The sequence below is a fragment of the Chrysochloris asiatica genome, unplaced genomic scaffold (assembly GCF_000296735.1).
Source record: "Chrysochloris asiatica unplaced genomic scaffold, ChrAsi1.0 scaffold00289, whole genome shotgun sequence".
Lineage (NCBI taxonomy): Eukaryota > Metazoa > Chordata > Mammalia > Afrosoricida > Chrysochloridae > Chrysochloris > Chrysochloris asiatica.
In genome coordinates, this window is record NW_006408807.1 from 1,145,763 (window position 1) to 1,161,315 (window position 15,553).

Below are 15,553 nucleotides of genomic sequence, written 5' to 3' on the forward strand. Positions count from 1 at the left end.
TCCCATCTGCTTTGTTCTTCCATTCCCCTCTCCCTACTTGTATATTGCCCCCTCCGTAGCACCCAAACTATCCTGTGTCTAATCCCTGCCCTGTGCTCCACCTTCCCCTCCCTCCCCTCAGCCACCCCCAACATCCCAATAATCAACAAAAAGAATTCCCCCTTCGCCTCTTTAGTATGGGTTCTTTCCCTTAGTCTTTTACAGTAGTGGTCCTATGCAGTATTTCTCTTTTTGTGACTGACTAATTTCACTCAACATAATGCCCTCAAGGTTCATCCATGTTATGCGGTGGCTTGCAGCTTCCTTGTTGTTCTTCAAGGTAGCATAGTATTCCATTGTGTGTACGTACCACAGTTTGTTTATCCATTCTTCAGTTGATGGGCACACTACCTGCTCTTTTACCTTTTATTGTTTATTTTCTACATTTGCTTCCATTCTTTGGTCTTATGCATGCATACCTATGCATAGCTATGTTGTTGCTGTTGTTAAGTGCTGTCAAGTCAGTTCCGACTCATAGCGACCCTGTATAGGGTTTCAGAGAACAGCTGGTGAGTTTGAACCACTGACCTGCAGTTCTAACTGACCTGTGGTCCAATGCTTATCCTATGGCACTACATGTAACAGTAAAAAAAAAAAGCATACACATTTTGTCTTCAAAATTAAATTCTCACAACTACCCTATAATATCAATATTATTAGTATGAGACAGTTCTCAATTATATGAGGTTTGGAGAAGTTAATCAACTTTTCCACAGTCTCACTTGCCTATTCCCTTGGTCTTACAACTCGAGAGTTAGACCTGCTAACGAGGCAGAGCTGGGATTTGAACCCAGTACCAGCCAAATCAAGGAGCTCTGGTAGCGTAGTGGTTATGAATCGGGCTGCTAACCTCAGGGACAGCAGTTCGAAACTACCAGTTGTCCCTCAGGAGAAAGATGAGGCTTTCTGCTCCTGTAAAGATTTGCAGCCTCAGAAACCTTGTACTGGGTCACTATGAGTTGGAACCGACTCCACGGCACATAACCACCACCACCACCACCAGCCAAATCAAACCTCCTGCCTTTGAGTTGATTTCAACTCATAGTGATCATCTGTAGGATTCTGAGTGCCTATTAGAGTTCAGCTGCTGACCTTGCAGTTAGCAGTTCACTGCTTATCCTACTTGAAACTAGTACACAGTTGTGTAAAAGGTCAGTGTCCTTTCATTTGAGTTGTGTGGAACGGCTAGTATCTAGGTGTGACCACCAGGTGGTGCCAAATATCAACACATGGCCACCTCCATGGAGTGGAAACTAAGACTGAAAGCTGAGCCTGGTACTTGGGAGTTGGTTGAGATTTGGGGAGATTGGTAAGGGAGTGTTCTAGTTTAGATGGCAAGTCTAGTGAGAATGAGTAGAATTTGCCTCATGGACTTGTGTCGTCTGGATCTTTAATCATAATGCCTGTTATAACTGTTTTTTAATCCGTTTTTTATCCTATATGTTCTCTCTGTGTTTTATATGAATAACTTGGATAAAAAGGACTGATGAGGACTTTATTTGTTATAAATGTTACAGAATATCTTCTAGTAGTCTGCAAGGATGAATCCTCTGGACAAGTAAGTCTTCAGTGCCCTCCCGCATGAGCTGTCAGTATATTCAAACACTGCGAGAGCTCAAGATAACTAGAATCAATGTTAAAGAAAGAGAGTAGTGGATTTGGAAATTTGGAACCTCTCTGTCTCCACATGATATTCTTCCTGGAAACTCTTCCCTTTGCCTAGAGCTAGCTCCTGACCCCATTTGCGTTGCTATTGTCTCCTTGATTTGGCTGGTGCTGGGTTCAGATCCCAGCTCTGCCTCGTTAGCAGGTCAAACTCTCAGGAGGAGTAAGACCAAGGGAAGAGGCAGATGAGACTGGAAAAGTTGGAAAAGCTATTGTCTTCATTGCATCCTGGTCTCCGTGGAGATTTAGGACCTTGAGGCTATACATAAACAAAGGCCAAATTATAGTGTAGAACTTGATTTGCTTTATACTCTTATAAACCCAAACAGTTTTGTTTTTGAACATTGAATCTACTAAAAGTTTAAATCTAGATTTGATCCAGAAACTCAAATACATGATTTGAAGATTGTTCTTACCAATTGCTGGGAGTTAATTGTTTCCTCAAAAAATAAGCCTGTCTTCATTTTTTTCTTCTTCTAGGAATCTTCATTTTAAAGACTGAAGAAAAAGTTGCTCTCTTAAAGATGTTTTCTTAGAGAGCATGTTTACTTTATTTAAATGACAAAAGCTAAGATTCAAATGCTGCCTAATTCTACTTATTTTTCTGTGCATACTTCTTCTCAACTCCATTGCATAATTGTTGGCATCAGTCTTAATTTACTCCTTGAGGCCTGGGCCCTATCTGACGGGGTTTCAGCTGCTAGGATGTGCCAATTAACTTGACCGAGATAGACTATAAAAAGACAGGTAAGAAAAGTGAAACACCTGGTGTCTCAATGTAGCAAGTTAGACACTATGAGTTGGAACCAACTTGATGGCACTTAACAACAACAGTGAAGGGTAGCTTTTGACTTGGACTGCACAGTACTGAGGTGGGAAAGGAATCATTTTATTGTACAAAAATGAAGGTAATCTTTTCCTTTATAATCTTTTGCACTAAACATTGTTTTTTAACTTTTTATTGTGAATTGAGTGCAGGTTTACAGAGCAGATCATCAGTATTACATTCAACAAATCGTGTACTTTGCTTCATTACAATGCTTATAATTATCAGTTTAACTCTTTCATTCCTCCCTGTGTCTCCCACTGTCTTCATCCTTCCACTGCCAACCTTCCTTTTGTTGTATGTTGCCTGCCCTGTCACCTATGTTGACCCTCTAGCCCATGAATAATCCTCCCGCCCCCAGTAACCAGCATAGAATGTTTCTTTTATCAAGCAAACCTTTTCTTAACTTTTTATAGCAGTGGTTTAATACAGTATTTGTCCTTTTGTGATTGACTAATTTCACTCAGCATAAAGACATCAAGGTTCATCCATGTTGTGATGTGTTTCTCAGATTCATTGCTATTCTTCAGTGTTCTGTTATATTCAATTGTGTTTATGTCTATTTACAGTTAGTGTAATTATCAGTAGTTATTAATTGATTGCTGTCATTTTGCTGATGTGTGTTTTGTGGTGCTTCTCTTTCTTTGTTCCACATCGTTTTCTGTGCTGAGTTCATTTTGCTTGTGGGTTTTCTTTTTATTTGCATTTTTGTTGTGTTCATGTTCACTAAATCTTTCTGATTTTCTTCTTTTTTGTTTTGGTGTTAAGCTATATTCATTTTCTTTGAGGTTACCAGGCAATTTATTAACTTTCCCCCTTTTTAAAACCATGTGTTTTATCTTGAAACCTACTTGACTTCCTCATGATTTGAAAGTTCTGTACCTACACTGTTCCCTCTTTTTACTCTGTAGTTGACTTCATTATAAATTAATACCTTTGGTTCCCTGTTTTCCATCTTGTAAGTTGTTTTACTTTAAATACTTCTGTATCTGGCACTGCGGGATAATGCGCTGGACCACAAGGAGTCGTTTGAACTGCAAGCTCAGCAGTTCAGAATTACCAGCTGCTCCTTAGAAACCTTGTACAGGGTCTCTGAGTGGGAACCAACTTAACAGCACTTAACTACAACATACCTGGATTGAGTTCTGGGTGGTGTTGTCATGGATGCTATTGTCTGCTGGTATTGGGTCTCAGTCCAAAGAGCACCCTTTAGTATTTTGTGTCAAGTTGTTGTGGTTAATACAAATTCCTTTCATTTCTGTGTATCTGGAAATGTCTTAATTTCACTGTTGTGTTTGAGGAACAGTTTTGCTGGGTATAGGATTCTTGATTGGCAGGTTTTTTTCTTTCAGAGTTTTGTATATGTCATCCCATTGCCTTCTTGTCTACATGGTTTCTGCTGAGAAATCAGAGCTCAGTCTTACTAGTTCTCCTTTTCATTTTTCCCAAGCTGCTCTCAGGATTCTTACCTTGTCTTTGGTTTTGGAAAGTTTGATTATGATTCATCTTGGTGATTCTTTTGGGATATATCCTGTTTGGGATTCGAGCCTCTTGTATGCTTATCTTCTCATCTTTCATGATGTTAGGGAAGCTTTCTTCCAATACTCTTCGACAGTTTTCTCAGTGCTTTTTATTATCTGTTCCTATTCTGGAATTCCAATCACCCATAAATTGTTCCTCTTCATGGTGTACCACTTTACTCTTAGACTTTCTTTGGATTTTTTCATTCTTTCCTGATTGCTCTTCTTGTTGTTGTTGTTGTTGTTAAGTGCCGTCGAGTCGGTTCCGACCCATAGCGACCCTGTACAGGGTTTCCGAGGGTGTAAATCTTTACGGGAGTAGAAAGCCTCATCTTTCTCCCGCGGAGTGGCTGGTAGTTTCGAACCGCTGACCTTAAGGTTCGCAGCCCGATTCGTAACCACTACGCTACCAGAACTCTTCTTAGCATACTAGTATTGAGAGATTTATCTTTAAGCTCACTAATTTGGGCTTCCATTGCTTCAAGTCTACTCCTTTGCCCTTTCCATATATTATCAATTTCGGAAATGTTAGTATTAATCTTATGGATTTCTAATTGTATGTTGTTGTTAAGTGCTGTTGAGTTGGTTCCGACCCATAGCGACCCTGTATAGAGTTTCCGAGGAGCAGCTGGTGAGCTTAAACTGCTGACCTTGCAGTTCAAACAGCTTTGCAGTCTGGCGCATTAACCCATATCACCACACCAGGACTCCTTCTAATTGTATATTTTGTATTAATTCAAAATTAGCATTTATTTATGTCAGTTTGGTCTTGTAGTGTTTTTTTTTGAATTCTTCTAGTTTTTTCTGTGTTCTTGCTTTTCTTGATGGTTTGGTCAGTCCTTTGAAGGTACCTAAATAACATTCTTTTGAATTCTTTTTCACTTAGTTCCTTTGCCTTTTCTTCCTCAGAAACGTTTTCTCACTCTGCATCTTTGTTTGACCCATTCTCTCCTTTCTTCCTGTGAAGTAAAATTGTCTCTTGTTTCTGGGGCATTGTGGTGGTGTTGTATTTGTATTTAGTTTATGATTGCATGTTGATTTGATCTTATCAGTTGTCTCCTGTGAGTGTAGTTAGAGAATGGAATCGTGTGTACTTCATGATCCTCAGTTCAGAGTGGGTTTGGCTGGTGTTGGCTGCTATCATTGATCAGGTGGTATCGGAACTAGTATTGGCTCGTGCCCACTGGGTGGAGCTGAGAGGATCTGGTTGTGGCTGGGCTGGATGGGCACGGTTACCATCTCCTGTTGGATGGAAAAGAGGATGTTCCTCTTGCCCGCCACATACACACACAAGAAAACAAAGCATAAAAAACAAACAAGAAACAAAATAAATCAAAACAGGTAGCAACTAGAAAAAAAGAACATAATAAAAGAGACAGGAGAGACAGGAAAATGGAGTTATAGCAGAGAAAAATAAGAGAAAATAAAAGGAAGGGACAAAAGGAACACTTCAAAAAAACTAGGGAGAGGGAAGCTGAAAAGAGAATGCACTGACATTTTTAAAGACAAAATTTGATTAGAATTATTTATTTTATTTTTTCATGAAATCTACTTGGTTTCCTCTTAATTTAGAAGTTCTGTATATATATATATATTATGTATGTTGTTTTTACAACTGTATCTCTGGTTCTCTGTTTTCAGTTTTGGAGGTCTGACTTACTTTATAGACTTCTAAATCTGGGTTTGTCTAGGTGACAGGCTCATGTCTGTTAGTCTTAGGTGGTTTTCTGCTGTTGTTGCTTCTCTGTCCAAAGAATGCCTTTACTGTGTTTTGTAAGGTTGGTCTGGTTTTGAGAATTCTTTTAGTTTCTGTTTATCTGAAAAATGACCTGATACCGTAAAGATTTACACCCTCGGAAACCCTGTACAGGGTCGCTATGGGTCGGACCCGACTCGATGGCACTTAACAACAACAACAACCGTTATCATATTTGATGGGCAGTTTTGATGGATATATTATTCTTGGTTGGCAATTTTTTTTCTTTCAGAGTCTGTCTTCTTGTCTGTATGGGTTCTGCTGAGAAACCAGAGCTTAGTTTTCTTCTTTGTAGGGAATTTTCCGTTGTCCTGAGCTGGCCTCAGGAGTCATTTTCTTGTTTTTGGTTTTGTAAAGTTTGATTATGATGTCTTGGTGTTTTTCTTTTGAGTTCTATCCTATTTGGAGTTTGTTCAGCTTCAATGAATGCCTATCTTCTTGTTCTTTAATGATGTTAGGAACGTTTTACTCCCAACAATTTTTGGACACTATTCTCTATGGAGTTTTTTAGTTTCTTTATGTTCTGGAATGCCAATAACAGATAAGTTCATTCCTCTTGATAGTGTTCTACATAAATCTTAGGTTTTCTTTGGGGTTTTTTGTTGATTTTTCTGATTGTTCCTCTAGTACAGGGGTGGGGAACCTTTTTTCTGCCAAAATTTGTAACATCATTCCAGGGCCATTCAGAATTATCAACATAAAATTTGCCTGCTATATTTGGTCAAACATTTAATTAACTCACCCCTAATGTAATGTAGTGGTTACGAATCGGGCTGTGAACCTTAAGGTCAGCGGTTCGAAACTACCAGCCGCTCCGCGGGAGAAAGATGAGGCTTTCTACTCCCGTAAAGATTTACACCCTCGGAAACCCTGTACAGGGTCGCTATGGGTCAAAACTGACTCAACGGCACTTAACAATGTAATGGCTGGAGTCTTGGTGTGGCACTGTGAGTTAATGCACCAGATTGCAAAGCCGTTTGAACTGCAAGGTTGGAGGTTCAGGCTCACCAGTGGCTCCTCAGAAACCCTATACAGGGTTGCTATGGGTTGGAACTGACTCGACAGCACTTAACAACAACAACAATGTAATGGCTGGAACTGCAGTTGCCTTGGCAGGGTCAGACCAAAGGATTTTGCAGGCCTTATACGACCCGTTTTGGAAAGATGAGGCTTTCTGCTCCCGTAAAGATTTACAGCTTCAGAACCCTGTACAGGGTCGCTATAAGTCGGAACCGACTCCACGGGGCATATAACCACCGCCACCATCATATGCCCCGTGCGCTGGATATTCCCCACCCCTGCTCTAGCAGATGAATATTGAGAGATTTTTTTCCTTCAAGCTCACTAGTTCAGCTTCTTTGTCCTTTCAGTGCATTATCCATTTCTGAAGTCTTAGTGTTAATCTTCTGGCTTTCTGATTGCTGTTTTTGCATGATTCTTATTTATTTTGTCAGTTTGTTTCCTGAATTCTTGTAAAGTTTTGTCTTTGTTTTCCTTGATTTCATCTGCAGTCTTTCTCCATCATGCTTTTAATCCAGTGAAGTTAGTTCCCTTATTAGCATTCTTCTGGATTCTGATACCGTTTCTGGCATTATATTTTCTTACTCTATTTTAGTCACTTGTTTGAGGCACTGTGTCTTGCTTCTTTGTGTAAACTGTGAGACCTTGTGGCGGTGTGGTGTATTTATATTTGTCTCCAGGTGGATGTGATAGACAGAAAGTATGAATGCAGCTAATTCTTTGTTCACTGTTTGTGTAGTGTAGTTCAGGGGCAGGATCATGTGCCTCTAGAAGTAGGGGCGCCAGGAAGATCAGAGTCTGCACAGTGGGGGGGTCCTACTGGCGCTGGGCTGTCAAGGGCAATGCCTGGCCCCTGACCAGCAGGAGGGCATGGGAACAAGGGAGAACTGTACTCCCTTGCCACCAACCTCTGCTTGTATCCTGTGCCTCCAGGCTGCTGTATTGCCAACTGCTCACAAAAGTCCAAGATGGCCGTGCCACTCCATGCCATCCCACTGCTGCTGTATAGGTTTCCAAAGCTATAAATCTTGACAGGAGCTGAAAGCGGTATCTTTCTTCTGTAGAGCAGCTGGTGGTTTTGAACTGCTGGCCTTGAAGTTAGTAGCCCAACTTGTAATCCACACCTGTTTTTCTTCTCTGGCTGGCTGCACCTACTCAGCTTCCTCTTCCAGTCAGCACTCAGTTCACCTCTGTCCTAGCCCCTGATGCTCAGTGTTCTAGGATCACCATCTGTATTTATTTCATTTGGTTTCCTATGTCTTTGTTTCAGAAGGTTGGCTCAGTGTATCTGCCTACTGTGCCATCTTGCCCTAGCTTCTCAAGTCTTCCACACCAGGGGTAGCTAAATTTCCATTTTCTTCTGTCGTAAGAGGAATTCTTTCACAAGTTTAATTTTTCGGTCCAGTAATTCTTAGTTCGCCCTTGGAGAAATTTGTTCCCAAATGTAGGCCTCCTTATATTTTGTCTTAGAGTAGACTCTATTTGCAATTACTATTTGCAGTGGGTCATTCTTTGGAGTAGACTTTAACCATGTTTATTCACTGGATATAGGTAGGCGTTCTGGTGTGGCGCTGTGGGTTAATGTGCTGAACTGCAAAGTCAGTTTGAACCGTAAGGTAGGCAGTTCAAGCTCACCAGCTCCTCCTTGGAACCCCTATACAGGATTGCTATGGGTCAGAATTGACTCATCAGTACTTAACAACAGCATGATTTAAATGATGTCTCTGGTGCTATAGGATAAGCATTGGACTGCTAACCACAGGGTTGGCTGTTGAAACCCACCAGTCACTCCTCTGGAGACAGATGAAGCTTTCTGCTCTGGTTAAGGTTTATAACCTGGGAACCCCTATACAGGATTGCTATGCATTGGAATTGATTTGATGGCAGTGAGTTTGGCATAGAGTATAAATCGTTTGGGTAAAGAAATAGAGAAATTCAACAGTAAGTAAACTGTGAGATAGTGAGGGACTTTTCAGAACTCTGTTCTGGGTGGCCCACTTTTGACCCATGTTATTCTGTCCCTGGTGGCTTCCTATTGCCAGCTTAGCTTTGAACTTCATTCATTTATTCAGACTTTAATGTGTATCTGTCATGGAGCAGGCATTATATTAACTTGTAGAGATATCAGAATGGTTAAGTCAGTTTTTTTTCTCAAGTGACTCCCATTTTAAAACATGCTAATACTTGAAGAGTGATTTGTAGAAATCCCAGGCAATCCCCCAGGTGTCAGGAAGTAGGAGGCTACTTGGGGGACAGGATGCCTCATTCTCTGAGCTGGTCAGAGAAGCTTTCCTTGCTGGTCAGAGATGCTGATTGTGTGGAGACTTGAGGGCCCTGAGGTATGTGGATGTGTGGATTGGGGGCTCCAAATACACAGAAATGGGAAAGTCACAGATGAGGCTTAATAGTAACTAGCCATGTGTTTCTGCTTATGTATTTTGAACTTGGAATGCTGGAGATTCTCCTAAAATAACTGAACTATAAATGACAGTAACTGGCTCTCGGGTCTACCTTAGTATTCCTTGACAAGGCTCCCCAGTAGGTTACAGCTGGAGGAAGTGTTGTCCCTGCTGCAGTTCAACTGGTTGTGCTGTGTGTGCTTCTAGCTGTCTGGCCCTGAATCCAAGTTGCTTCTGACAGATCTTTATTGCAAAATCAGCCCCAGGCCTCACAGCCTGGGCCAGGTTTCCATTCCTGCGGGATTGTAGGAAAGCCAGGAAGTGTTTTCTCTGCCTGCATCCGATTTGAGTTACAAGTTTTATGTTTATTACTTGCTACTCTTCTAAGTGGCTGCCAGTGGAGTCGGCAGTGGGCTAGATATGGCAGTAGTTGGAGGAGTTAGAACAACTGCCAGTGAACACCAGGCCTTCTTTGTTTTATTTGGTTGCAGCTGTGACTATTACATATGTGATTTTGTAAAATGAGAGGGTGGAAAACATGTTTAAAGTTTTTTCTTTCCTAAAAATGTAAATATTGACTATTAACTGCCTTCTGCCCTGTTAAATAACTTATTTGGTTTATTTATTGAAATAACAGAATTTAGCCATTTTAGGACCATTTCTGTTTTGTCAGTTCTTAACTTTGGCCCCACACCTAATCAATTTTAAATCATTTTATATCTAGTTTTTGCTACTGGCTAAACTTCAGTTTTTGACCGTTAACTATTTACAAAGGAGCGCTGGTAGCATAGTGGTTATGAGTCAGGCTGCTAACCTCACGGTCAGCAGTTTGAAACTACCAGCTGTTGCATGAGAGAAAGATGAGGCTTTCTGCTCCTGTAAAGATTTACAGCTTCAGAAACCCTATACAGGGTCACTGTGAGTTAGAATCGACTCCACGGCACACCACCGCCACCACAACCACCTGTTTACAAATTTGTTATAGAATTTTACAATTTCCATATTCTAGCTAGCAGGTACCTTCTGTAGGCTAGATGTCTCTCTTATTGATCATATTGTACCCATTGTACATAATGGATTGAAATCCATTTAATAAATTATAGTAGTTTTTGTTTAAATGTGTCTGTTCAGGTAGGTCTCTCAAACCTCTCTGGTGCCTTGTACTCTCACAGTCAGTTTGTATGAGACATAGTCCCTCTTTTCTAGCTCTGACTGGCCATGGTGACAACACTGGCTACAGGATTTCTGTGAGGGTTTAATAACACTGTTCATAATAACATAAATAGATGATTATATCTAACCATATACTCATCAAGCACTTACCATATGCACATGTGGTCCCATATTCATTCTCCCCAAAACCCAGTGAGGTGGGTGCTCTCATTTCACAGTTGAGGAAACAAGGCACTCAAGAGGTCACATCACTTGCTGGGGTTAAACAGCTCCTAACTTGCAGTCAGGATTTGATTCCGGACTGTCTGAGCCCAGGTGCTGTGCTTTGGTTTGTCTTTATTGCATGTGTCAGGTGCAGTTTATATCTATCCTGTAGTCTCCTTGGACATCTTCTGGAGAGACAGAAAACTCGCTTGCCTTGTTGCAGGACAAGCTGGAGACACTTCAAGAGCTGTTGTTAGGTGCCTTTGCATTGGTTCTGATTCATTGAGATCCTGTGCACAACAGAACGAAACACTGCTCAGTCCTATACCGTTCTTACAATTGTTACGTTTGAGCTCATCGTCGCAGCCACTGTGTCAGTTCATCTTCTTAGGAGTCTTCCTATTTTTTGCTGTCCTTCTCCAGGGACTGTTCCCTCCTCATAATGTGTTCAAAGAACAGGTTGTCAAGAGCTTCTAAGGAACATTCTGGCTGTACTTCTTCCAAGACAGATTTGTTTGTCCATGGTAACTTCAACAGTGCCATCATTTAAACACATCAATTCTTCTGCGGTCTTCCTTGTTTATTGTCCAGCAGGTGTATGTATATGTTGTTGTTATGTGCTGTGGAGTCGTTTCCGACTCATAGCGACCCTGTACAGGGTTTCCGAGACTTTAAATCTTTACGGGAGCAGAATGCCTCGTCCTTCTCCTGTGGACCAGCTGGTAGTTTTGAACTGCTGACCTTGCGGTTTGCAGCCCGATTTGTAACCACTACACAGTTGAAAATACCATGGCTTGGGTCAGGCCCACTGTAGCCATCTTTTTTCTTAAACACTTAAAATAAGAGGTCTTTTGCAGCAGCTAACCCTGAAAGTCCTCAGCTGAGTCTAGGATGGGGAAAGCATTGTCTCTCCCAGTGTGCCAATGCACACACTCTCCTCAGCTCCATAGTGTATCATATTGTATTTTTGTTGACCAGCAGCTTTGTGCTGAACCCTTTCTCAGTGGACAGTATTCAGACAATCTGGTACATTTTGGCCACAAGCCACTTGAGGAATGAATTACTGCTTTCTGGTACAAGAATCACTTTTAGCTTGAACCACAGATGTGTGTGGTTTTATAACCTTGATGTTTTCTGTTTTTAATATGTGTATATAATTCTGTTGGAGTAATTTGTCTTTACAATAATTCACATACCTTATAGGCAATAATGGTTTCCCCCCCCCACCTTTAATCATCCTTTAGCTTAACTAAATGGTCAGTTCTTTTATCTTTCTTTAAGGAGTGGTAAACTCTAGAATGCAATCATTTGTGTAGTGGCTGATGTGGTTTCCTAGGCGTTGGGTTCTGTGGATAACATAGCGCCAGTGTGTTACAGGAGGAAGGGAAATGGGAAGGAGAAAGGTGAAACCAGGTTAATACAGAGTGATGTGTTTGGGAAATTGGGCAGCCATGAAGATTTACTGATTAAGTTTTAGGAAGTAGCTGTCATATAGCATTTAATACGTAAAATAGTCAATAATTTTTTATATTCTTCAAGTTTTCTGTGATTTACAGATTTGCTGAATGCAAATATGTTTCGTTCTAAATTTTGGGAGTCAGAATTTAGATACTGAAAACTACCTAATTATCTGAAACTTCTTGCTTCCTGGATTTCAGAGAGCCAGTAACAAAAATTCCGATTACCAGAAAAATGTATATTCATTCTTTTTTGTTTCTGACTTCTGATAGTAAGGGGTAGCTGTACTTCTCAGCTTTGACACTATTGACATTTGAGACTGTGATTCCTTGGAGTGGGAAGGACTCATTTTTCTATTGAAGGATGTTTAGCATTATCCTGGCCTCTACCCTTAAAATTGTGACAACCAGTAATGTCTCCAGATATGGCCAAATGCCCTGGGGTTTTTTTGGGGTGGCGCTGTGTGTCAGAATTGTGCCAATTGAGAGCCACTTCTTTATACCATTGTACTTAACTAAATTTGTGGGTAGCATAAAACTAGAACTTAAGCAAAGATTGCTATAACCACCTTATTGCTGGTGGTTCTGACTCCTTGTGTAGGGTTTCCAAGGAGCAGCTGGTAGAGTTTGAACTACTGACCTTGTGGTTTCAGTCTGGTGATTATCCTGTAGCACTGCACCATGACTCCTATAGCCACCTAGAAGTGTGCTGTAGTCATCAGTTGCATGGGGGTAATAATGTTCAGGGTGTGGCTCTGTATGAAAACCATAAGGTCAGTGGTTCAAATCCACCAGCCACGCTATGGGTCAGAACCGACTGGATGGCACGCAACAACAGTGTTCCAGGAAGAAAAATAAAAGAGAAAAAAATGCCATTGAAAGTTAAATGCAGAAAGGTGATTAAAATTTTTACGTAAAAAGAGTGGTACATGTTAAACTGTGTATTTCTATGGTACCAATATATTTGCTTATACTTGGCCATATAATTCCCGTTTCATTTGCTCTTTGCTCTGGAAATACCAGCAATGAGTGCTCCAGTGATCTGATTTTTAGTTCTCTTCCTACCCTTGAATACTGTTGTAGATCATCAACTAATTCTTCCTTGCTGATCATAATTAAATTGCAGCCCTTTTTTGTTTTATTCTTTGAATGAGTTGAAATTTCTAACAAGGCAAGAATTGATTGGAGGATCAATTTCAACCATCTCTCTGATGGGGCTGCTGTTGTTGTTAAGAGTCATAGCTACGCTGTAGAGGGTTTCCAAAGAGCGGCTGCAGAGCTTGAACCGCCAACCTTGCGATTCATACCTACTTTGTAGTCCAGTGCGTTAACCCGCAGCACCACACCAGGACTCCTCTAATGGGATAGCCTGTGGTTTATTTCCGTATTACCCTTTTGCTTTCCCTCAGATAGTGTTATTCTGCATAGTCAGTGGCAGATAAATGCCTCATTACATTCGTAGCTGCTCTCATTCCCCTCCTCTGAAACATTTATTTTGAAGGTATTGGCCTGTATTATTTTGGTTCAGTTCTGCCTTTTTGTGAAATTCAGTGTCAGTTGCATGCAAAAAGTCATCTTTTTATTTTGAAAGTTAAAAGGATGAGGCTATATTGACTTTTGTGATTTTTTTTTTTTTTTTTAAATCATGGTACCATAAGCCTATCTGTATGCCTGCAGAATTACTCCAGGTAAATGGCTATGCTTTGTCAGTGATCTTGGCTATTGCTAAGTTTTCCGATCTTTAAATAACTGTAATTCTTCTGCTAAAATTGTATGGTGTTAGCCTTCTGAAATATAAATGTTCATCTTATTTTATATCTGAAAAGCATTAAATTGTTGAATTCATAACTTACCCCTTGTTCACGGAACATTTTTTTCTAAGTGGCATAATGATCATTAGTTTTGTATTGCGCTCCACAGCCCCTCAGCCTCCACCTATTATGGTAATTAGTATGTGAATCCCAACTGTAGTAACTTTGACTACATTATTATGCTACTTTATTCTATGACTATCATCTCTTTGACACAGAAACAGTGATTAAAAATACATTTGTTTTTTGTTTTTATTTCTTGTTTGTGCTTTTGCCATTTTGGAGATATTTAGTTAGATTAAAATATTTACTGCATCATTTCTAGAATTCAGCTTAAATATCTTCAGAACTAGCTCAGAAATTTTCTCTTAGGGTTTACCAGAAGAAAAGCAAGTAGTTTTGTTAATGAAATGAGGCCTTACAGAAATATTTCTAGAGCAGCCATAATGATTCAAAGAAGAATTGAAAAGGAAGGAAAAGATTAAATGAATGGTTTTTCTTTGAGTATCAGTGTTTCGGTTAATGTTGGCAGTAGACACCTAAAAGACAATCTGTTTTGCCTCTTTTTTCTTGTATGTTATTTAAAAGTATGTGTTTTAATCTTTTTTAAATCAACATAATTGAAACATTTTAATTTTCATGTAGGAGATGGAATAAACTGAGACTGCAAGACAAAGAGAAGTGCCTAAACCTAGAAAACAATTCTGAGGACAGCGATGCTGAATTTGACGAAGGTTTTAAAATGCCTGGTTTCCTGTTCAGAAAGCTCTTTAAGTATGTGTCATATATGCTGTCCTTTGTGTTTGTCATCAAGTCATTATGTACAAGTTAATATTTTAGGAATTACACAGTAGTTACCTGTGGGCCTTAAGGTACTTGCAGCAGTTTATTGCAAATAATAGATGCTGTCAAATGACATTTTAACCACATGCTGTTCATTAAAATTAGATGATAATAAATTGATTAAAATGCATATTGGGTATGTTTGTAAACTGATGAATCTATATGGACCTATTTCAGCTGACTTTGAGTACCACATTTAAAAGCCATCTGTGTTACATTATATTGTTATCTTAGTAATTTTAAAGGATCAACCTCTAATTCCTTAAGATTAATTTAATAGGATGGATTTAATAATAGAATTACTATTGGGGAGATCATCCACTTTTATGGAAATAAATTGTCGAAATTATTTTTTAATTGTTTTATAGTGTATCTAACAGTATAATGGAGTCTTGGTGTGGTGCTGTAGGATAAGCATTGAACTGCAAGTTCAGCGGTTCAGACCCACCCATCACTTCTCAGAAACCCTAGACAGGGTCACTCTGAGTCAGAACCTACTCAACAGCATTTAACAACAACAACATAGGTATAATGGAGCCCTTGTATGGCACTATAGGATAAACACTGGACTGCAAACCACAAGGTTCAAATCCACGAGTTGCTGCTTGGAGGGAGAACCGACTTAATGGCACTTAACAACATCAAGAGCATAATACTTTTGGGCTGGCCAAATGTTTATCTAATAGTTAATGTAAATGTTCTAATGTCATAAAAGGATATATATATATATATAAATATATATAGTCAAACCCTTTCAATATTAATTTGCTGTTTGAAACTAAGTTTCTTAAGTAAAGTGGGAAGCATCGTGGTAGCAGGAAGCTGTTGGGTAGGTGGTGT

The 15,553-nt window shown here is 39.8% G+C and overlaps 1 protein-coding gene across 1 annotated transcript in view; it reads left to right on the forward strand.

The window, feature by feature from the left end:
- The window catches only part of ERCC6 (excision repair cross-complementing rodent repair deficiency, complementation group 6), a 127,845-nt gene that overhangs the window by 35,451 nt on the left and 76,841 nt on the right, over window positions 1-15,553 (forward strand). The window contains exon 5 of the mRNA XM_006874605.1: window positions 14,516-14,644. Coding sequence (XP_006874667.1) covers window positions 14,516-14,644 — 129 coding nt within the window. The remainder of the gene's footprint in view (window positions 1-14,515; window positions 14,645-15,553) is intronic.